General features: G+C 46.3%; 3 protein-coding genes across 3 annotated transcripts; 1 reads left to right on the top strand and 2 right to left on the bottom strand.

Annotated features, from left to right (window-relative positions):
* Positions 1-1,384: 1,384 nt before the first annotated feature.
* On the bottom strand, positions 1,385-4,443 carry LOC117861084 (stromal cell-derived factor 2-like protein). Its single transcript, XM_034744559.2, has 6 exons — positions 4,119-4,443; positions 3,881-4,021; positions 3,277-3,417; positions 2,179-2,228; positions 1,969-2,098; positions 1,385-1,782 (listed from the first exon to the last, which is right to left on the bottom strand). Exons 1-6 carry the CDS (start codon positions 4,221-4,223, stop codon positions 1,699-1,701), a joined length of 651 nt encoding a protein of 216 aa, XP_034600450.1. The 5' UTR covers positions 4,224-4,443; the 3' UTR covers positions 1,385-1,698.
* A 7,679-nt stretch (positions 4,444-12,122) lies between these two features.
* Positions 12,123-16,475, top strand: LOC117860497 (NADP-dependent glyceraldehyde-3-phosphate dehydrogenase). Its single transcript, XM_034743809.2, has 9 exons — positions 12,123-12,416; positions 12,890-13,083; positions 13,178-13,306; positions 14,519-14,638; positions 14,743-14,879; positions 14,959-15,114; positions 15,500-15,878; positions 15,967-16,083; positions 16,200-16,475. The coding sequence occupies exons 1-9, from the start codon at positions 12,266-12,268 to the stop codon at positions 16,311-16,313; spliced, it is 1,497 nt and encodes a 498-aa protein (XP_034599700.1). The 5' UTR covers positions 12,123-12,265; the 3' UTR covers positions 16,314-16,475.
* Positions 16,476-16,624: 149 nt separating this feature from the next.
* Positions 16,625-21,607, bottom strand: LOC117860498 (omega-6 fatty acid desaturase, chloroplastic). Its single transcript, XM_034743810.2, has 10 exons — positions 21,458-21,607; positions 21,243-21,294; positions 20,147-20,379; positions 19,928-20,071; positions 19,679-19,830; positions 19,013-19,135; positions 18,747-18,924; positions 17,868-17,986; positions 17,267-17,381; positions 16,625-17,183 (listed from the first exon to the last, which is right to left on the bottom strand). Exons 1-10 carry the CDS (start codon positions 21,512-21,514, stop codon positions 17,022-17,024), a joined length of 1,335 nt encoding a protein of 444 aa, XP_034599701.1. The 5' UTR covers positions 21,515-21,607; the 3' UTR covers positions 16,625-17,021.
* Between the last annotated feature and the right edge of the window lie 1,108 nt (positions 21,608-22,715).

Here is a 22,715-nt window from a genome sequence, read left to right on the forward strand (position 1 = left end):
GCTTGAGCATTGAAAGCATCACATCTGATGAATTTGCTGTTCCACTGTCATGAGTGATGTCAAAGAATGGGCACACAATGCTGTTTGCTAATTGCATAGCTTTCTTGGGAAGTTGCGATGTTGCATAGCATCACTCTGTCTTTGATAGTACTTATAATGCTGAAGTCTTAACTTTGTGTATTGTTCCAAGTGGACTTGTTTTGTTACTGTACCGAGCACCTCTGGCTTGTTTTGTAACCGGAACTGGTGGTTTTTGTTGCTGAAAAAGAATCATTCTGGTGCTCAGCCTGCACTGAAGCATTGGTCTTCGCTTGGACGGCAGAGCCTCTGCCATTAGCACCAGACTGTTTGGTTATGGGTGCTTATTTATAAGTTGCTTATTGTAGTTGCTTATTTATAAGTCTAGGTGTTTGGTTTGGGTTGCTTATATGATTGCTATGGACATATTTACCCCTGCCATCCCATTTTCCTCTACCCCTGATAATTACCCAGCTCCTACCCCTTGGTTTGGGCAGCGGCGGGGTGCAAGCGGCGGGCAGCCGCGGGGCGCGAGCGGCGGGCGGCGGGCGCGCGGCGCGGAGGCGGGCGGGCGGCGGCGGCGGGCGGGAGCAGCCGGCGAGATGGAAAATGGGCGGCGGGCTCAAGCCCACTGGACGCGCCGCCTGCTTCTCCCCCGACGGGCGCCGAAGGCTCGATTCGTACAGCGGGCGCCCCTCCGCTCGTCCAGATCCGGCGAGGGCGCGGGAGGAGGAGCAAGGTTGGCTGGGAGAAGGACGCGTCGGGAGTCGCGACGCCTGCTGCTCCCAGATCTTGGTCGGAGGTAGACGACTGACGAGCTCCACGCCTCCGCCGGATTCGAAGAAGAGCACGGGAGCGTCTGTGAGGCGGGCGGCGAGCGGGCGGCGGCCGGCGCAGTGGCGACGGGCGGGCGGGAGCGGCCGGCGGGCGGCGCGGGAGCGGGCGCCGAGCGGCGCGGAGGCGGGCGGCGAGCGGGCGGCGAGCGGGCGGGAGCGGCGCGCAGGCGGCCGGCGGAAGCGGCGCCAGGCAGTGGTGACGGGAGAGAGAAGAGAGAAAGGAGAGAGAGAGGAGAGAGAGAATGAGGGTAGGAGGAGTAAAAGTGCCCCATAAGCAAAATAAGCAGCTCAAAACTTGCTTATTTGCTTATGCATAAGCAACTTATAAGCAACTCTATAAGCAAGAGTGTTTGGGTTATAAGCAACTTATTTGCTTATTTATAAGTTGCTTATGCATAAGCAATGCTAACCAAACAGGCCCTGAACTCTGAAATTTGGGCTCCACAAATGCAGCTCAGAAGATATTACGAAATCGTGGACCGCTATTCATACGCACAACGGTTCAAGTTTCAAAATCACAATGCAGCGGGTTCCAAAAAAAGCTTCCAGATTTTCGAAGGACTGTCTTTCTGCGTCACATCTGGAAAATAAACATCCCTAGTTGCGAAAGAATGTGTCACTTTGCATCTCTGGGTGCCTGGATCTATACATGGTCATACTGAATTGTAAATATCAATTAGAAGCCTGTACTGTACTCATTTTGTCGATATCATCTAAATTCAGCATATCACTCAAGGGTCAGGTCCCGTGTTTTCAAAGAACAAACAAGAACAAATGAAAACGGGGAAAACACCTGATCCTATGCTAACTCTCATGAAACAGGAAAACACTAGAAGATGCTGTTTCACTTGCTTCCGTTAACCGGGAGATAAACACCCTCTGCTGCCAACCAAATGTTCTCAGCTCGCTTCTCTCGGACACCGCAGACCTGCACCAAAACGTATCTGAACTTAACAACATTCACTTGCAACATGGCAGCAAGTAAAAAATCGTATAGAATTAGAGTAGACTGATCTGGGGTCTCCACGATTGATAATTCATGTTGACTGTCAAACCTTGTAAGCATCTTTTGATTTTGCAAGAAGAAAATTTTGCAAGCAAATCAATGTCTCACCTCTTGCTGCCCACCACCAAGGCGATTGTACTTCTTGTTGTGACTATGCAGATAACCTCCAGTATCAACATGCCTAAGCCTTATTTTTTGATCCCTTTTCCATACTTTTCCGCTTCCTTCTATTTCTAGCCTGAGAATACCCAGAGGAATAAGCTAAGCAACAAATAAACATACACCCACATTCCGTGTAAGACTGTAAGTAAATTGTACCTCCAGTAGTCACCAGTGTCTGATAGTTCATCCCCACCATAACAGCTAACCTATACAAATGTTGATATCCAAACTTCAGAGCACATTCTTAATATGAGAAAATAATGGAAACGAAACAGAGCAGACAGAAGACATAAAACTGATCTCTTCAAATGCAAAGCATTAGTCTATGTAAGGTACTCATAAAGACAGTAGACATAAGAAGACTGGGTGATAACTTCCCCATAAGAAAACTGGGTGATAACTTACTTCCCCGTAAAAAAAAGTTGAAATATATTCAAAACATCTAAGTAATTGTAAGCCCCTAGCTTTCACATTGATTCAGTACAACAGCACTAAAATGTGGCATAAAAGCTGGTCTACTACAGAGGAATATAATATTTTCTCGGTCAGTTGGAGGCCAGATGCCATGCTGTTTCGTTATGAGAGTAAATTATGTGCACGGCATGGATGTGCACGGCATGGCATGCTATACTTTTTGAAGCACCATGGCTATCGTTTTATCACCATAGAACAAATGAAAACATTATGCAGACGCTTATAAAGTTGAAGTGAACTGTCAAATTTTTAAAAAAATGTTTGAGAACAAGCTATAAATGAAGCCATAATATACACATAATGCTTCCAGACAAGACAATGAGTAGTAGACAATGCAGGAAAATATGTAATACAGCGCATCTCCATCAATTTTCTACACCACAAAGCAGCTGGCTATTCATTGTTATATAGAGATTCAGATCGGATATGTGAAAGCATTTCAACTTTTGTTGAAAATGATTTATCACAACAAAAATGTTTAACAGCTTCATTTCAATTGGAATTACAGGAGCTGATATGACACTATTTTACTATTTTCGTGCACTGTTCTATCCTAGTTTATTCAGAAAAGTAGATGACTGGCCAAGATGTTCCATAGAATCTGGATACAGGGTAATCACATGTTGTACTCAGTACTTACATAGCCACATTCGTTAGAAGTGGTCTAAAGCAATTGAAGAGAACTACAACTTTATCTTTCAATCTAAATAAAGCTTGCAGGATGTACAGAATTTAAATCGGCATTCGATACTGCAACATGAGAGATTGATATAAACTAACCTCAAGGTTACCAGATAACGGTGAAGCGTGCAAGTGACTATGCAGCCACCTCCGTGTCCTCATGTGTTGCAACTTTACAATGCTACCAGTCTCGATGGCATCACCTTGCTTAGACGATGAATCTGGAGTAGGCCTTATGATCTGCATTTAATATGCCCATCACCTTTAAGCTGACTGCTTAAATGACTATCGCATATGTATCAAACTGTAACTGCTGGTTTTTCATACCAAATAGCGGTTAAATTGGCAACTGAGAAAAATACATAAGTACCAGATTTGCAATAATATTTTTTCTTTCGGCACATGTTTTACTCATTCCATTAAAGAAATACCTGCCATTATATTTTCAAATAGATCCTACATTCTTGCTAATCAATACGAATTAGCTAGCTCTTGAAAACTACAGGACAATTTGCAGACTGAATTCAAAGATGCTGGTCAGAGCGCTGCACTCTCATCAATCAATTTAATTCAATGCTACCTTCTGAAATCTATAGTAAGTCAATTCAAGACCCTTTGAATCGTTGATCTTTTCATATATATTTCCATTAAGAGTAAACAGGGCATGCCCACTTTATGTGCTGATGATGAAAGGGAGACGCACCCAGTAGCTATTGGAGTCGTCTCCTTCGGGGAATCCTGTGACGGACTGCTGGCCGCTGCCCGAGCCGTAGGGCACGTCGTGCGAGTGCAGCCGGTGCTTCGTCTTCTCGTGCATCAGCTTGATCACGCTCCCGTACGTCACCTGCAAACGCCCGCGCAGATCCAGATCACAATCGCACCCAAACCCATACGGAAAAAGACGAACCTCTCCGGCAGATCTTAAGATCCGGGACGCGCACCTCGCCGCCCTCTGACTCCACGGGGGCCGCTGTGCCCCTGTCCACGCCGCTGAATCCGGCGCTGACCAGGAGAGCCACGGCGAGCGCGAGCAGGGACGCGGCCATCGCGACGGCGAGCGCGCGGCAGGACCTCGGTGGAGACGAGGAGGAGGAGACGTCGGCCTTGCCTTTCCTCTTGGCGGCCGGGGCGGGGGCCGGCGGTGCCGTGGCCGCGGGCGGTGACCGCACGGCGCGCGCGCGGGGCGGGGCGTGGTGGGGCTGCTCGGTCTCGTGCGTCGGTGCGTGCGTCGTGAGTTCGCGGCGAGCTGAGGGGGAGACTCGGAGGAGTTCGGACGGGCCGTTGCTTCCGCGGAGACGAGGGGCCACTCGGGCCCCCTCGGACAGGGCTCCACGTGTGGCTGGCGAATGAAGGGAAGCCACGTGTCCCTGAGACGTCACGAAGTGAGGTTGAGGCCGTCGGGTGCGAGATGAGCGGTGAGGATTTATTCTGAGTGCATCAGCTCGCACCAACGGGCTACCTTCGTGCGCTTGGGCCAGAAAGCAAACCCATCCTGCTGGGCCTGGTATGTCTACTAGATTGGGCTGGCCTGGGTTGGTATAGGGACGGCCCATCTTAGTGTGACCAAACCACTTTGGCCCAATACGTCTAGGCCGTGGGGGATGGATGGTGTGATATCGACAGGTCTTTGTCACATTCAGTCATGACTCATGCCTCATGCGGTCATGCCCGTAAGAATGCACAAATAGTCAAGTTAATTACATGTAAAAAGTGTTGCACCTAGATTGGGCAAGCACATGACAAAAAAGGAAAGCGCTACCGCAGCCAGAATCGTGCTGATACCATGGCCGCCGCAATTCGGCATTCACAAACCGATACCGTAGCCAGCAGAGCCGGAGGCACACCGTTTTCTGCTCCTGCTGCAGGTTTTAGCACAAAGCAATTGGGCAGACAAGGGCACGGGCACGGGCGACATCCCCCAGGACCCAGCACGAATTCAAGATCGCGCACTGCAGTTTGGCAGTAATCGTAATCGTACAGTGCGTACACAGGTACTAAACTTTTAGTGAGGTCGTAATCGTAAATCCCAACCGGCAAGTCGGCAACCCTTCGCCCTATTTGGTTAGCTCTTCGCGGGTTCTCATGGGCTCAGACCTGCTATTAGAAAACTAGACAATTTCAGTACTAATTTAATCCATTTTTTAACTAGACAATTTCAGTACTAATTTAATCCAGAAAATACTATCAAGATTGTGACATCAAATATACGCAAGTGTTTGGGTGATCTAAGCTTCAGGAACATATAGACAGTGCTGAAATTAAAAGATGAAGTGTAACATAGGCATACCCAGCGCCGTTCATAGCTTTTATTGGTGTAGTTGTTCCTCTCGATGTAACAGATGTCGTCCAATGAGCAGTCACGTCTCTTCTAGACACTCCCCAAAAATAATTTCAGTACTAATTTAATCTAGAAAAATCCTACCAAGATTGTGACATCAAATATGCGCAAGTGTTTGGATGATCTAAGCTTCAGGAACATGTAGACAGTACTAATCAGTGCTGAAATTAGAAGATGAAGTGTAACAGAGGCATACCCAGCGCCGTTCATAGCTTCTGTTGATGTAGTTGTTCATTTTGATGTAGCAGATGTCGTCCAATGAGCAGTCATGTAGACAGTACTAATTAGTACTGAAATTAGAAGATGAAGTGTAACAGAGGCATACCCAGTGTCGGCAAACTGTTGAAGGAGTTCTCCTTTTATCCTCACAGGCAGAAGCTTAATAGAGGAGTCAGGAAGTAACTCTCATAACCATGCATGCAGGCACCGCTCCGCATGCCACGCCTCAGCGGCGGCGGTGGCGGCGTGCGTGTGGCTCGCCTTCATTCTTTTCTTAACTTCTCAATATAAGCAAATATATTTCACGTATATAAGTCGAGTAAACATTCAGTCAAATTCTCATGTGGTAAGTACACACAACATTTAATACGGGTCTTAGAATTATTTGATTTAATTAGATAAAATATTATGCTTGGCCCACGTTAAATCCGACACCTGCCTCCACTTCCTGCGTGCGGTGTGCCGGCCGGGTCCGAGCTGAGATTCATCGAACAGCACAGAATCTATCAATGTGAGTCGCACACACAGGAACAGAATGACAGGGCCGCAGGACAAAAAACAGTGGCACTCCGTTCCATTCCCGCGGCTACTGCACACCGCCGGCCGAGAGGTACGGTGCACGGCCTGTCTGCCAGTCAGCCCGGGCGTCAGGGATCACACCAGCCGGCCGCTGCACGAAATCATTCTATCGGCGCTTCAGATGAAGCATCCGATCACTCCGGCCACTCCACCAGGCACCAAACTCGCTGCCAGGTGCCAGCTGATTCGCCTCTCGTTCCCCGGTGGCTAGCAAAACAGAGGGCACCGGCACCCGCCTCGGCTGCTCCCGATCGCTTGTTTTCGCCGTACCCACGGGCTTCGGATCACAGGCGGGGGCAGGTGGCGTTCGCATTCGCGCGAGGCCCGGTCCAGGAGGAGTAATTGGCGGTCCCGGTCCAGTGGCCTTGGTGGGTGTCTGTCATGGGTGGTTCGCTGCCCCGCGCGCGCGCATCATGACGATGACGCCGATCGCTTCCTCCGGCCGGGCGGGGCCGAGCGGCAGGCAGGGGACGGGATCTGGTGGTCAGCCGTGAGACCGGGCCGAGCGCACGTACGTGGATGCCGCGGGAACCAGAAAGCCGGCGGCGCGGGGCAGGTGCCAGCGGCACGGCTGTATCGCGGACGCGCGTGCGCGGTGGCGCCGTGGTCCGTGGCTCCCGCCCGTGGTCCTTGGTGCTGACTGCTCTGCCGGGCACTTTGGGCCTTGGGAGCGTTGTGCAGCGAGTACAATACAAGAGTTAGTCGAGGCTTCTCAAACTTGCGGCGTGGTATGCTAGTATGCCTTGGTTGCTCCTTGTGTTATCCTGCCGTGGAACACCAATGCGATTTAGGGGCTACTTGCTTGCCGGCCGCACTCTGCCACACCGCAGGTGCGGCGGCGCCACGAGTTAGGCGCCGATTATCGGCGTCACAAGTTTGGTGAGAAAACGCGTAGAAAAGAGCTGATTTTTGTGTGGCGAGCCAAACCTTCGGCAGAAACCAAGTAAGGATCACAATTTTATGGTTGCGCCACAACTTTGGCTCGGCGAAGTGCGGCGTCCAACCAAACAGCTCCTTAGCTGAGACCTTGAAATGTGGAAGTGGTTGGCCATGTATCATGTAAAATATATCTCCTACATTGCTCAGTGATTTAGTTAGGACATGTGAGATGTGGTGAGGTATGGCAGGATATGATGCCACCATCAACAGGGACGCGGTAGGAGGCTGCGGGCGCGATGGATGCAGGAGGCTTGTGCAACATGTGACAGGGTGCAGCAGGAGGCCTATGCCCACAACAGCATGTTATGTGTTGCCGGGCAGCAGCTGGCAGCAGGTGAAGTCGTTGTGTTCGTCGTGAGCCGGTTGGGTAGAGATGATCACGGCGGTTGCTGGACTTGTCGTAGTAGGGGGTGTTAGACGCGAAAGTGTGCCGCGCCAAATACTCGTCATCTAGAGGAGCTCCTTGTGCAACATTTCTATACCAAACTAGTCAGACCGGTTTGGTAGGCCGATCAGACGGTCTCGCCAGGCTCCCCGACGAGGATCCAACGAACGCCCGCTCGGGAAGGATCTCATCGAGGCAGGTGCACCTTATGTTACCCTAGGCTCGGTAAAACAGCTTAAGGCGCCTCCTCATGCCAAGGAAGAGAAGAACAATACGTGGGGTTGGAAAAAGTAGAGCAAAGAGAGAAAGGTAAAACGATAAAAAAAATAGATTTGATAGATTCGATTGGGATTCTCCTCAATCGTCCGTAGCCCTTTATATTTATAGGGAGGGGAGGTCATACCCCATTAAAAGTCGAAATACTAATAAATCTCATGTCAAAATATAACTCCTAACTCAGACTACATAGACTAAACCAGTTTGACCGGTTTTCCTAGGTGCAGATCTTCTCGAGGTCATAACTCCTTCATCCGAACTTTGAATCGGACATTCTACATATCCATTTTGATTGTCTCGACGAGATTTACACAATGGTGAAGTCCAATTTGCATTTTGAGCACTTTATCCAAACTGGTCGTACCGGTACGGAGACTGGTCCGGCCATTCTTCCCAATTTTGACCGTCAACAAGGGGTAGATGGGCCCGATGGTGCATAGGGCTGACAGCAGCGATGTTAAAGCATCATCGTATTTCTTCTTAGTGGAGTATTGTCCTCGTCGAGGCGCTCTATCCACCCTTCCTACTAGTGAGAACTCCGAGTAAATATTATGTCTAAAATCTCTTAGATGGGTAGCGGTGGCAATACTTTATGCTTTGCGTACTCCTTAGAGATGCCGCCTTTGGAGTTCCTCCATCTCCCTAGCTGCTTGTCTTCAGGGGCGATGATGTTATAAACTATCAAGACAAGTCCATACATGGGAACGAGCGGATCTTTCTCCTCTCTAGCTCTGTGCTTGTGTATCCCATTCTATGGTGACATATGAGGGAAACCTAACTCGTTAACATGCTGCCTAGCGTTGGCAGCAAGAGGGATTTGCTTGGAGATTCATTGTTGGCCTCGAGGCATTTGGCCACGCATAGCGACAAAGAGACATGGTGCTAGACTGCTACGGTCGTGTTGCCGAGCTTTAGTTGTTTTCATATTTTCCTTTTCTTTTCATGATTGTGGCGTCCATGATCATAGTATTTGATCATAGTATTTGATCATAGTATTGTATTTTTCTACTATATTAATAGTAAAGCGTACTATTTGGCACAGTTCATTAAGAAAAAGGCAAAGTCTATGCTCAATAGTTTAATGCCTTTGTGGAAATTAACATCGTTATTGCAATAGAAACTTAATGTTGCACCCTCAAGAGCTTCTTTCCCGGTTCGGTACCAACGACAAGATTAAAGCGAGTCAATTTCAGCACGTTGTTGACAAGGCGGTCGGCAAACTCACTATTTGGAGTGCAAGAACATGACCATGACAGCGCATTTAGCACTGATGAAATCAGTCCTAACTTCACAGGCGGTATACCTCCTATCAACGCTAGAAGCTCCCAAAGAAGTGATGGAGAATATTGACTCCACGTGAAAGAAACTTTTTCTGGGGAGGGGCGGTGGCCATAACCGGTGGAAAATGCAAAGTAAATTGGGTACGGTCCGCCATGCCAACTAGGCTAGGGGGTGTGGGTATCCTAAACATCACGAAGATCGCAAGAGGGTTAAGGCTCAGATGGTTATGGCAAAAGTGGAAAGCGGAGGACAAGCTTTGGATGGGATCCGAAGTACCCTGTAACAACACAGATAAAAAAACTCTTTGCTACATGCACAACTATCGACATAGGCGATGGCGCGAAAACTTCCTTCTGGAACAGTGACTGGGCGCAGGGGCAGTGATCGAGGGACATAGTGCCGCGCATTTACTTGGTCTCAAGGAAAAAGAACAGGAGTCTGCAGGAAGCTTTATGCAATAGAAACTGGATTAAGAATATCAACCTACAACACAGTACCTTCTCCGTGCAACACTTTCAGGAGTTCGTCCTCCTATGGAAAGTTGTTCAGCAAGTGATGCTTCGGCCCGGTGTGCACGACGAGATCACATGGAAATTCAGTACTGACGGCACCTACTCCGCCAAATCACCGATGGCACCTACTCCGCCAAATCAGCTTACAACGCACAGTTCATTGGTTCGGCGTTCACCAATTTTGACGTGCTAATTTGGAAGGTATGGGCTCCTCGAAGTTGCAAGACCTTTTCCTGGCTCGCAATTCAAAACCGCCTTTGGACGACGGATAGATTGCAGAGCGGGGATGGCCAAATCAAACCAACTGCCCGCTATGCCGCAACACGCATGAGTCGGCCATGCATTTGCTCATTGAATGCAGGTTCACCCGAAGACTATGGGTCATGGTGGCCTTGATTGGGTATCTACTCCGGCAATTCACCCGAGGGTCTGGGAGCACACAGACACATTACATCCCTGGTGGACGACAAGGGCCACAGCAAGTTGCTGCTCAAGACAAGGCAAGCATTCCCTCATCATGCTCACTTTATGAACAATGTGGAGAGAGAGGAATACAAGAATTTTTAATAACAGGGAATCTACAATCAACATGATCTTTACAAGACTTAAAGATGAGGCCGTGACGTGGATCATGGCAGGAGCAAAGCATCTGTCCACTCTTCTGGCGCGTTGTTGATACGTTATACTCTCGAAAGTGTAATTAATAGCCGTCTTCTCTTTTTTTCACCTTTTGGTGCTTTGTATTTTTCCAATCCGGAACTCCTTATTTTTAATATAATCGGCAACTCTTCTGTCCGGTTCATTTCGAAAAAAATTAATGTTGCACCCTTGTTTAGCAATATTGTGATCTGTTTGCAAGCAATACAAGTGTCGATACCTCTTAAGGATTGTGATTTTTGGAGTTGTTGGGTTATTTCAACGTGGATGCACATGAACACCTGAACTCATTCAATAACCAAAATGCTTTCTTTGTCAATAATTTTGTTACCGAATGAGTTAACAAGCAAAATTAAAGGAGTAGAACACAAACAGCATCAAAGGAGGTCCAGAACCAGAAAGAAACAGGGGACGACAAAATATAATGCTGATCTATACATTTTTCTCTTTCTTTTTCAATCTACCATGTACTACCTATCTAGAATCTAGAACCACCTAGGAGCTCGGAGAATCTCTTTTTGATTTTTTTAAATGAATCATCGTATATAGTGTGCACAAAAAATGTATTTCATGTACTTTGGACTGTACATATTTTATAATATAACATAAATGTAAGAAATATTAATGGCTGACGCACTTATAAGAGACTTTATTCTAAATCATGTTATGAAGAAAAATGATGGAACGTAGGTGTGCCTCATCCACTTTGTCATGACCACCTCTACCACCCTTCAAACGAGCTAAGTATCGTTTGAGAGACCAATGCATAAGTTGGGTTCGGAATGGCAAGGACGCTTATAAACACTTCGCATAAGTATTGTGAGGATTATTTGCACTATTGTTACAAGTGTGGAATGAAGAAAGGGTTTAGTGTCATCTCTTGAATAGAGAGAAAGAACATCCACTAATCACCACATCAATGTGACGGTGGAAACCCTTTAACTAGAATGGACTATAGATGTTAGGGGTCTTAGATGCCACACCTTTTATTTAGTGAGTTCTCGACGAAGAAAAAGAACGGAAGTGATTGAACTAGAGCAAGAGAAGAACAAACTTAACACTGTTCTTTAACAATGAAAAGGAACTACCCTCTTAGATCTTAGTGTGGTGATGGAAGCGCTAGGATACAAATCTACCAACAAAGATTAAGATCCTAATATTTTATATTTTACTTGCGCGTTAGTAATTTTAGTGATTTTATTTGTAGGTCCTAGACATGAGGCCAATAGATGACGCTAATGCTTGCTAAGTGGTTAAGTGGTGTGCACACCCAGACCCCAGGGGGGACATAAGCTTCTGGAGGATCAACACGTCACGATAAAATCGCCTCCGAAAATACTGGAGCAGTACATGTCGCTGTATTTCTTGAAGAAACTTTGGGACACCTTTGCTGGCAGGTGGTACCGGTACCGTGATAGGCTGCAACTGCAAAGCCAAAGAGCCCTACACGCCCCAGGGTGCCGTGTCACCCTTCGGGAACGCCAGCCACACAGTGCCGTGGTCCGCGGCAACGCCCGGAGAGTCCCACACTCCCTACTCCCACAGCGCGCCTTCGGAAATAGAGAAACGGAAAGAAAAGCCGCGGATGGGGCGAAAACCTCGCCCCCTTTCCGTCGCCTTCGTCGTCTTCCTCCTCCCCTCTCCCCCTTCCCCCCGCCTCGGTGGGTCCGCTCCCCCGCCACGCGCCGGCCTCCTATTTAACCGCGTCCCCCCGCCCCTGCTCCGCCACTCGCGCACCCATCACGCCCCCAACCACTACTCCCTCCCCTCCGGAGCTCTCATCGCCACTACCACCACAAGCAGCAGCTAGCCGAACCGGTGTGCTTGTCCCTGGTCCCTTGCGGCTTCCGCCACACGTCCTCCTGCTCGCTCGCTCGGTGTTGGTAGGCGGGCGCGGCGGCCATGGCGCTGGCGGGGACGGGGGTGTTCGCGGAGATCCTCGACGGGGAGGTGTACAAGTACTACGCCGACGGGGAGTGGCACGTCTCCGGCTCCGGCAAGTCCGTCGCCATCGTCAACCCCACCACCCGCAAGACGCAGTACAAGGTGCAAGGTGCGGGCTCCCGCTTGTGCTTGCTCCCCTGTTTTAGCATGCCCCCTCCGGCTCCAAGAACCTCGGGGAGTCGGGGAGCTGGCGCTAGTGCTGTCCCCTGGTTTGGGGAAACACGGTTGATGGCGACGCAAACGTGCTAGTGCTGCTGTCGAATTCCGTCGATGTTCACAAAGCTAAAACTTGGCCGAGAAGCGCCATTAATGGCCGCGGCCGCTATCGCTTTCCTTAATTATGCTGACCGTCTCTGATAGAACCTCTTAACTGCTGCCCCAAATAGTCTCGCTTTCCTAGCTTAATTCTGCTGTCCCAAAGTTGAGCTAGTACTTCCCAATTTATCCAACCTTTCTTCAATTAACCAGTTCTCCAATGGATTAGCGTTTAGGATTTGCTAGTAACAAGTTCAGTGTTCATGTGAACTGCGAAAGGAGTTGACCTCACAATTTGCTGTTGGTCTCGGTCCTCTGCTTGTCCAGCATGCACCCAGGAGGAGGTGAACAAGGTGATGGAGGCGGCCAAGGTCGCGCAGAAGGCGTGGGCCCGGACGCCGCTGTGGAAGCGTGCCGAGCTCCTGCACAAGGCCGCCGCGATCCTCAAGGAGCACAAGGCACCGATCGCCGAGTGCCTTGTCAAGGAGATCGCCAAGCCGGCCAAGGATGCTGTTTCTGAGGTCACCAGCGGATGGAATTCCTGATTGTGTTCTGCTCTAATTCTTCAATCGAGACTGCTAACAAGCAAAAGAAATGTCTTGTTGGGTTCAATAGGTGGTGCGGTCTGGGGATTTGGTGTCCTACACAGCTGAGGAGGGTGTTCGCATACTGGGGGAGGGCAAGCTGCTGGTTTCTGATAGCTTCCCCGGTAATGAGCGGAACAAGTACTGTCTGAGTTCCAAGGTATAGCTGTACTACTAGTCTCTTGTTTTTGCTGGGCATGCCCCATTGTTTTCACTCTATAGTATTGCTTATATACCATGTGTTTATTCAGAAATGTTATGCCAGAACTAAGCTAATTTAATGTCGTATTGATGTTTATCATATTACTTGATCTGACCAACTATAAAAGCTTGGAATGGGCAATAAAGTTTTAATTTGTGCTGCAGTGCGTCATCTCCTTTTTTTTTAAAAAAAAAAGGTCATATCAATACAGTGATAAAATATGCAGCTCGTTTTTTCTGAGGAAATTATGTATCTTATTGACATGCACAGGAGGATAGAATATTCCTCGGATGCTGTTGGCAACTTGGCATGTCTTGCTGATTCCTTTTACGTTGTTTTGCCTTCTCGTTTCTGATGTCATTGCTATGCCGTGATTGCTCAGGTTTTGTGTTTTCTCTCCTAGTGTGAAGTGTTGGTTCCTTATCCATCCTATTTTTCCTGTGTCGTTGATTTTGTGTCTCGGCCAAACTCAACATGGGCATGGATCTGCCTGTCTCAACTGTAAATGTACGAAATTGGATGGAAATTGGTCAAATTCAACCATAGGTCAAAGAAAACATAGGATCAAACAAGCGAGGACTAGTATTGTGCCTCGAGCTGGGAGTAGAAAATGGTTGGTTCCTCCTAATTTGTAAATCTTGCCATGGGATTGAATCACCCATTAGCATCATATTGTTAGATTTTCTGCAAGTCTTGCAAAAGCAGTAGTAGTCTATTACTAATGCAGTCACTTCATTGTTATTTGTTCAACCTAAGTAGTTGAGCTGGTTGTTCCCTCAGTGTATTATTGAAATCATTGAAGCTGTTGCTTTATGCAGGGCTCTTTTCGCCTTTACTTTCGAAACCAACTTGCTGACTCTTGTGACCACTTTGCATTCAGTTATGTTTGTTAGAATGTAGCTCCAAACACAATACGTTCAGTTATGGACTCACACCAAACTTTCAGTTACGGGCTCGATAATCAACCCATATTGTTGCCGAACACTGATGTTAAACTGTAGCACCTAATATCCATGTATTTCGTATAAATTAACAATTCTGGTACTTTTGTGTTGAGGCAAGTTATAAATGTCTATAGCTGATAAGTTGCCTATTGGTTCTCCCTGAACTGCAGTTGTCTCCACCAATATTGTTTCCTTGCATACCTAATATATCATCCTGTTCATGTAGATACCCCTTGGAGTAGTTTTGGCAATCCCGCCATTCAACTATCCTGTCAACCTAGCAGTTTCTAAGATTGGCCCAGCACTAATAGCTGGCAATTCTCTTGTGCTCAAGCCTCCAACTCAGGTATCTGATTACTTTTAGTTAATATTTATCTCCCTTCCTGAGTGTGAAGCTAATGCCTTTTGAAGTAAAAAAAAAATCTTATACGAAGTACTATTGTTCAATAGGGTGCAGTGGCTGCACTTCATATGGTACACTGCTTCCACCTGGCTGGTTTCCCGAAAGGCTTGATTAGTTGTGTGACTGGGAAGGGTTCTGAAATAGGTGATTTTCTTACAATGCATCCTGGAGTCAACTGCATAAGGTAAGTATCGGCAGTGCTTGTTGACAGTTGATATCTTCAGTTTCAGTAAGACAACCTTATTTGTTTCTTTGCTTCTTAGTTTTACTGGAGGTGATACTGGTATAGCCATTTCAAAGAAGGCTGGAATGGTCCCTCTTCAGATGGAGCTTGGAGGGAAAGATGCTTGCATTGTGCTAGAGGATGCAGATCTCGATTTAGTTGCTGCAAGTATAGTAAAGGGTGGCTTCTCATACAGGTACTGAATAATGATGTCTTACATTTATAGAATAAACACATTTATCTTACCACTTCATTTGATCCATCAGACACTCAGACTTGTCGAAATCTGCTCATCACCATTCCTCAGAAGAGTGAAAGTAACAATTGGAAATTAATAAAAGCTTTTAGCTAACACAACATGGCATGTGGTATCCAAGTCAGTGTCATGAACACAAAATAGTGTATCTTCACATTCTTTATTTCCATGCACCAACTCTTATGCTATGACTTTCAAAAGATTGAGTAGATGCATTACTCTCATTGTTCTAATCGAGACCAGTATTACTACTAATGTGAATAACATACTCTCCCATCTTTGGTACTCCTTGATATTGTACTCAAGTATGTTGTGATCAATGCAGTGGCCAGAGGTGCACTGCTGTGAAAGTAGTGCTGATCATGGAATCAATAGCCGATGCCGTGGTACAGAAGGTTAACGCCAAGTTGGCAAAACTGAAAGTTGGGCCACCTGAGGACGACTCTGATATCACCCCAGTTGTAACAGAATCCTCAGCCAACTTCATTGAGGGCCTGGTGATGGATGCAAAGGAGAAAGGAGCAACTTTCTGTCAGGAGTACAGGAGAGAGGGCAACCTCATCTGGCCGTTGCTGCTGGATCATGTCCGTCCTGACATGAGGATCGCATGGGAAGAGCCTTTCGGCCCCGTGTTGCCTGTAATCAGGATCAACTCAGTTGAGGAGGGCATCCACCATTGCAACGCCAGCAACTTTGGTCTGCAGGTTTTTCCCTTCTCCCCTCGCCATTAGTAGCATACCATTACCATTATCTAGCATCTTCAACTGATTGTTTGTGCACGACCTGTTTCAGGGATGTGTTTTCACAAGAGACATCAACAAGGCAATCCTCATCAGTGATGCAATGGAGACTGGAACCGTTCAGATCAACTCTGCACCTGCTCGTGGACCTGACCATTTCCCCTTCCAGGTACTTGCTATCACGATGACAGTGGAATTGGAACAACCAGCTGTGACCATCAGTTTGCGCAAAGAGGTTAATTTGCTCCAGGTGTTTATAATCTTATGTTCTCTCTGGATTTGCAGGGTCTGAAGGACAGTGGCATTGGATCCCAGGGGATAACTAACAGCATTAACATGATGACCAAGGTGAAGAGCACTGTCATAAACCTGCCATCACCATCCTACACCATGGGCTGAGCTGTTCATGTAGAGGGAATGAGTTGTATGTTTTTATAGCCGCAAGAGCACCATGTAGAGAATTCAAATGTTCCATAGCCACGTGAAATTCGTATGCTATTTACACTTCGGTTCTGCCTGTACCAGATCTTCTGCATGAAGAATAAAGTGCGTTAAAAGTAATTTGTCTTGATGCTTTTTGCCACGGAACTTTTTTTCGCCACGATAAAAAAACCTAAGATGCCAAAGTAGTAACAAAGAGAACAATAACTATTAAAAATCAGCAAATTTGCAAAAAAAGTTGCTCCGCAGACTTTTGGCCATTCGGTAACTTCTCCATGAAACACGCTGGTGTATTTATATCATGATATACAAATGTATTAGAGAACCGTACAAAATTTTTACGCTTGCAAATCTAACTAGAAATATTCCTCTAACACTAAATAAAATGAAGGGCAAATCTCCTGCGTTTTCGTGATTAAACAAAAAGTAAATACTCCTCTAACATGACCATAAAGTACAGAAAAATTGGCATTATTTTTCGGTAACCTTTCAGAAGCAATTGTTTTTCCCCTTTTCTGCAACCTTTCTAAAACACAATTGGCATGTGGCATAGTAATTCAGTCAAAATTTGGGATGTGCATCGATGCTGTTAGGAAGTGTCTTCTAAGTCACTGTATCGTTCGCCCCTCCAACGATCCTCTCAACTAGCCAACAGTAGTCATGGCATCATGCATAATCCGGCATGAACTTCCGAAGGAATTTGATTGGCTGGGATTCCTCAGGAGCGAGCTCGTCGAATGGAACGTAGTATCTCTCCTTGTCGTACACATGGCATCTAGTCAGTATCGTCTTCATCAATCGCCAGTTCCAGTTGGCTTCATTGACATACTGCAAGTAGAACGCATCCAGAGAATGAGACCAGAATGCAAAGAACCAGAGAGATGCACAGAGATAGGAGAAATTCGAAGTACCTTGCCCCAGTTCTGTCTGATGGAGTCATAGGCAGCACGAAGGTTATAACTTGGAATTCTTGGAGAAATATGGTGTGGGACATGTACATTTATGTCATGGCACAGGATCTCTATCCTGTAAAATTCAATTAGTTAGATAAAATTCAATTCACGAGGCAACATTTTCCCATGAACTTAGCACTTAAGCCAAGACGGATCCTTTATCACAAAATATCCAAACAGCATTCTGTACTTGAGCTGAAATTTTACCGAACTATATGTCCTATGAATAATTCTTAACTAAGACAACGTACAATTCCATAGTCAAATAACTTTGTTAAAATAAAGCAGGGTTGATGGTTTACAAGCTCGTCCAGCACATCCTACCAAATATGATCCTTCACTTTGGCACAGAATTTTAAATTTTGAAGGTGAGATGAAACAGAGAAGCATGATCAGTGTCATTTTGTTGGAAACATTTTCAAATCTCAACCACTTCCTGTGCAATAAGAATCATAATGGAAAACCGTTTGGCTTTTTACATTGTTATCTCGATACAAGTCACATGTTCAACAAATAAAAGTTGTCCTTAGTGTGAATGCAATGCAATTGAAAAACGCACCATTTAGGGTAGGTACAATGAACTGTGCCATTTAATTGAGCTTGTGCAGCATTCCACTCTTCCGAGGATTTGAATGGTATATGGGGAGCCGTGTGATGTACCATTGTAAAAGTGCTCATCTGAAAAGGATCATTTAAAAGATAAAGTATACTTTCAGTTTCAGTATAAAAAGTATTAGATAATGCAGGTAGTTTACAGTTTTTGACACTGGTTATTAATTAGCCTTTTAGCTATGCACATTTCACTCTGTCCAAGGCTCCAAGCAGCTAATGCCAGAATACCAAAACATTGTCTGGTTTACCACTGGAATTCAATCAATGTTAGTATGATAAATCCAACCTATGTTCTGATCAATATTTCAATCAGGGGTTTCCAAAACAAAATCTGTTGCTAGTTTCTGATTTCTGAACACTGTAACTGTAAAGCTCTAATAATAGAAAAACAACTGCATATAAAAAAATTACATTCTGATCTGAATACCAAAAGGATAAGCAATGGCTACTGGGATACAAAAGCAGGTGAACAGTATGCCCATTTGCCTTTAAACCTTCAGCAAATACTTTGATAAAAGTTGTGCAAAAGGGCACCTCTTTCTAGACCATCTGATGCACAACAGTAATTTATAATATTTAACCATGAAACAATGAATTAACATGACTTCTCCACTTATTTTTATAAAACAATATAAATAAAGTCTAATAACATGACAATAATTGCCATGGACTTGGACGCCATGTACATTTCAACAAATAAAGGTGACAGGAAACAGGAAACGCTAAATATTATGAAAAACTATATTAGAGTTCAAGAGCATGACAACAGTTACCATGGACTTGGACACAGCATATATTAAATGATGGTGGAAATAAGAAAGTTTACCCAAAAATGATAAACCATCCATGGCATAAACCAGAACTTAAACCATCCAGCCAGTCCTGATTTGAGAATGATCAAAGGCCATCCAATCGACATGAATGCAAACACACATGCTAAGCTTATCTTAACCCTTGGAACTTCATTTGGTCTGAATTTTTTTAGATCAAAGTGCCAAAGCAACCTGAGAGACAGATGATCAATAGTTAAAAAAAATATTGTATACTGAAGCAGTTCTTCCTGCAATACAGAAATGATTGAAAAAGAAATACCAGTGAGCAATAGACATCCATGGCCTGATAGGGCCGTAGCCAAAAATAATTGCCTTCCTCAGAAAAGGTGATGATTCAATTTCCTTTTGCCAAACAGGTTGCCATGCAGTATCTTCTATCAACCTGGGCATTATGCAAAAGTAAATATTCAGAATGACAAATTAGGACCTTGCTGGAAATTTTCCAGGCTTTCATGTTATAATATGAGTACATGATTTCATCCATATTCCTACAGACAATACAAATATTAAAGAGTTGTATAAGTTACACTGTGATATATAAACAATTTGCAGTATATCTATTATCTGTGCATGGTGAATGTCGAAGAACTAGTATAAGCATTAGATATGCTACATGAGGGATGAAATAGTATCCATGAAGTTGCTCGTTTGACATTTACTGGGATTAACTGAAATCTATAAAAACCTTCCAGTGGAAGTTCAAAAACTGGAAGAAAAAAAAATTAAGTCTACATGAAGTGCAATAATAAAAGCAGAACAGGTAACAGAATGCTGCATGAGTACGATGTGATGAATTCTTGTTACAATGCAATGCAGGAAGGAAGCACTTCTAGTAGGAAGTAGCAGTTATACTACTTGAACCCTGAAGAGCATTTCTGCATCAAGATATTATTGGAGATTAACCTACAAGCAGGTATGTACATACATATTTGTCTTGGCATGATGTCGGTCATGCTTAAATCTCCACGGTTCATAAGGATATATCAAAGGCATGAATGCTAAGGTTCCAACGATATCTTCCACCAACTTATTCCTTGAAAATGATTTGTGGGCACAATCATGACCTATGACAAAAAACTTTACAAAAGCATCAATTAGAATGTGAAGAAACCACCGAGAAACAAACATGTTCACATTCACACACAAGCTTTAGAGAGCAAGGGAGGGAGCTAACCCCGGTCACTGCTGTGCCAGTCCAAGCCCAAGCCAAGGGAAGAAGATACCATGGAGATTTTGCAATGAAAAATAGGCCCAACGCGTAAGAAGTGACTGATATTAAAACCGATGTCCAAGCCTTTATATCATTGATTTCAAATACCTAGCAATAGCCAAATTTATGTAAGGATTTGTGCAAATAGAACACCAAAAGCACACTGGTGTTGGCAGCTGGAACCTCTTTAGGTAGAGTATCCATGACATCTTTAAGGGTGACGCTATCTGGTAGTTCTTCTCCAATTTGTGTGAACCCAAAATCTTCAGCCATTTGCTTCCTTTTTTCCTCATCATCTAATATTGGTGCAGCAATAGGCAGCACTGCTGCTTGCAAACCTCCTCTTTGGTTCAATGGTAAAAAATGGTGGTAGCTTCTTCTGTTATATGCAACATCTCTCTTCACAAGAAAATTACCTGATGAAAATAAGAGTGCCACTGTTAGGGACCTGGAGGACCCAGCTGGGCCGGTTGGGCCAAAGGCTAGCCCGAGGCTGGCTGAGCCAAAGGGGGCCCAGAACTGGCCCAAAAGGACCCGCGGGTACTGTAGCACGCCGGCTGCCGTCCGTCTACTTAGGTTAGGAATTAGGAAGAGTCTAGATAATAGGATGGCTTGCAAGCCAAGTAAGTTAAAGTTCCTTGAGAACCAAGTCGTATCCCCTCTATATAATAGAGGCCCCATGTACCAAATGAATCAAGCAAGGAATTAAGGGGTAAAACCCTAAAGCTCTCTCTCCCTCTATCCCTGCGCCGCCCCCTCCCCCTGCGCCTCCTGCGCAGCCCCCCTCCATGGCCGCCAGCCACCTCCCCCTCCCTCTCTAGGCCCCAGATCCAAGGGGGTAGCCAAAACCATAACAACCACTTTGAAAGCTGTTGAAAGGAAATGAGGAAGATAACAATTCTCACTAAGATAAACTCCAATGAGCCAAACAACAAGCCAGTTATCTACGTCTATGGTACAATTTATTGGCTTTAAACTTTAATGCCATCCTGTCTCAACTCCTAACACAATAAATTCTCAGGTACATCGCAATTTATTAATTTGCATTAGCACAGACTATGAGACTATGGAATTGGAATTCAATTGCAAGTTATGGCATGATAGACCATAGACCCTGTCTCAGGAGCTGCCGAATTGTGAAACTGGTATCTTAAGGCTTCACTGTTTCCCATCAAGTAGTACTACAACCAACCACTCAAAGGCCTACATTTTGACCAAGAACGCAACCCGGCAATGCAGAATCCACTACCAAACGGCACCTGCGTGAGCAGAAGCGTACCTGCCGGAGCTCCAGTGGCTGCTCTCGGAGGCCGCAATCTACTGGCCGGCACCTGAACATCAGCAACAAAGGCCAGTTAAAGGCCTCAGAGGAGTTAGAGCGAACGAGTGGTGAGCGATGTAATTTGGAACCGAGCCAGGCAGTCAAGCACGCATTCTGAACAATTGACGATTTGACATGTATAGGATGAGAGAGAGCGGAGAGCGTCCTCGTACCCGCAAGGAGGGGAGCTGCAGCACGGGGCCGGCGGAGACGCCGCTCGCCGTCGCCATCCCCCCCTCTCCGTGGCGTGGCGGCGAGGAGCGCGGCGCGCGGGGGTAGTGGCGAGTGCCGAGAGCTGCGGGCGCCGGTTTGGATGGACGGGGGTGCGGGCGGCTTTGGGTGAGAGCCAGAGAGGATGTGGCGAGCGCGCGCCGCGGGCCGCAGAGATGGGACCGGTCGGCTCGGTCCAGCCGCTGCGGGCCTGCCGCTGCGCCACAGGCTGGGGGCGCTGCGGCCTGCGGCTGCTCCAACTTGTGGATGGGAGCCGCCGCGCCGCCGATGGGACTATGGGAGGAAAAGGACAGGCGGCGCAGCCTGGGTTCGGGCTGGTGCGTGGTGGGTCCCGGAAGTCGGCGTTGGCGAAGTTACCACCGTCCGTCAGGCCCATGATATCGGCCGGAGTAGTGTGGGTGGGTGGGTGTGGTGGTCACTGGTCAAGTGGGATGCCGGGTGAGGAGGGCCTCGCGCGGTGGGATCTGGCTGGGCCTGTTTGAGAGGATGACGGGCCTCGTAGTGGACTACGCACGCGATGAGAGAAGGCAGGCCTGCGAGCTGCGCACAAGGCCGAAACGTCACAACCAGGCCCATAATAGATTTCTGCAGTACTCCCTACAGTATCGATAGTCACGCTCACTGCTGCTTGAGTTGAGTTGAGGTCGATCACAATTCACAACAAACTTTTATCACGTTGTTGTGGTCGCTGTGAGCCCTGTCAGTGTTTACGAAGAACATGATCAGGATCCGGTTAGGATGCGCCTGGTTGACCTGACAATTACTGTACAACTTGCTAACCTTAGAGCAACTCCAAGAGTACTTCAAAAAATTCTTCCTATTAGGGGTTCTTCCAAAAAAAATTTCTCCAAAAAATATATCAATCCATAACAGATCGCTAATAAATAGGTCTCAATATTTAAAACAGGCCACGTCATCGTATTGGGCCCATCAGAAGGGACGCGCGAGCGTGCGGGGATCAGGATTGGAGGAGGAATGCCAACACTAAAATATACACGGTGGTAGGCTGTTTTTTAGCGTTGCTAAAAAATTGGGAAGGTTTGGGTAAACTGTTGGAGTTCGTTTTTCTCTTTTTTCTAAAAAAAATATTGAGGATAAGATTAACAGCCTTTTAAATTGCTCTTACCGGTTTCTCGCGGCTAACAAGTTTACGATGCTTCTGTCAGAATTCTCTTATACAACACTACGGACTGTCTAGCG

The sequence above is a fragment of the Setaria viridis genome, chromosome 6 (genome assembly GCF_005286985.2).
Source record: "Setaria viridis chromosome 6, Setaria_viridis_v4.0, whole genome shotgun sequence".
Classification (NCBI taxonomy): domain Eukaryota; kingdom Viridiplantae; phylum Streptophyta; class Magnoliopsida; order Poales; family Poaceae; genus Setaria; species Setaria viridis.

Bases quoted from the DNA above. Each gene is read 5' to 3' on its own strand.
- LOC117860497 (XM_034743809.2), top strand. From the start codon at position 12,266: ATGGCGCTGGCGGGGACGGGGGTGTTCGCGGAGATCCTCGACGGGGAG. The intron at 14,639-14,742 runs GTATCTGATTAC...ATTGTTCAATAG, and splicing joins TGCTCAAGCCTCCAACTCAG to GGTGCAGTGGCTGCACTTCA. The intron at 15,115-15,499 runs GTACTGAATAAT...TGATCAATGCAG, and splicing joins AAGGGTGGCTTCTCATACAG to TGGCCAGAGGTGCACTGCTG.
- LOC117860498 (XM_034743810.2), bottom strand. From the start codon at position 21,514: ATGGCGACGGCGAGCGGCGTCTCCGCCGGCCCCGTGCTGCAGCTCCCC. The intron at 21,295-21,457 runs GTACGAGGACGC...GCTGATGTTCAG, and splicing joins TGCAGCTCCCCTCCTTGCGG to GTGCCGGCCAGTAGATTGCG. The intron at 20,380-21,242 runs GTACGCTTCTGC...TATTTTCATCAG, and splicing joins AGCCACTGGAGCTCCGGCAG to GTAATTTTCTTGTGAAGAGA.
- LOC117861084 (XM_034744559.2), bottom strand. From the start codon at position 4,223: ATGGCCGCGTCCCTGCTCGCGCTCGCCGTGGCTCTCCTGGTCAGCGCC. The intron at 3,418-3,880 runs GTGCGTCTCCCT...TATTAAATGCAG, and splicing joins ACGACTCCAATAGCTACTGG to ATCATAAGGCCTACTCCAGA. The intron at 1,783-1,968 runs GTGAGACATTGA...GTTTTGGTGCAG, and splicing joins TTGGTGGTGGGCAGCAAGAG to GTCTGCGGTGTCCGAGAGAA.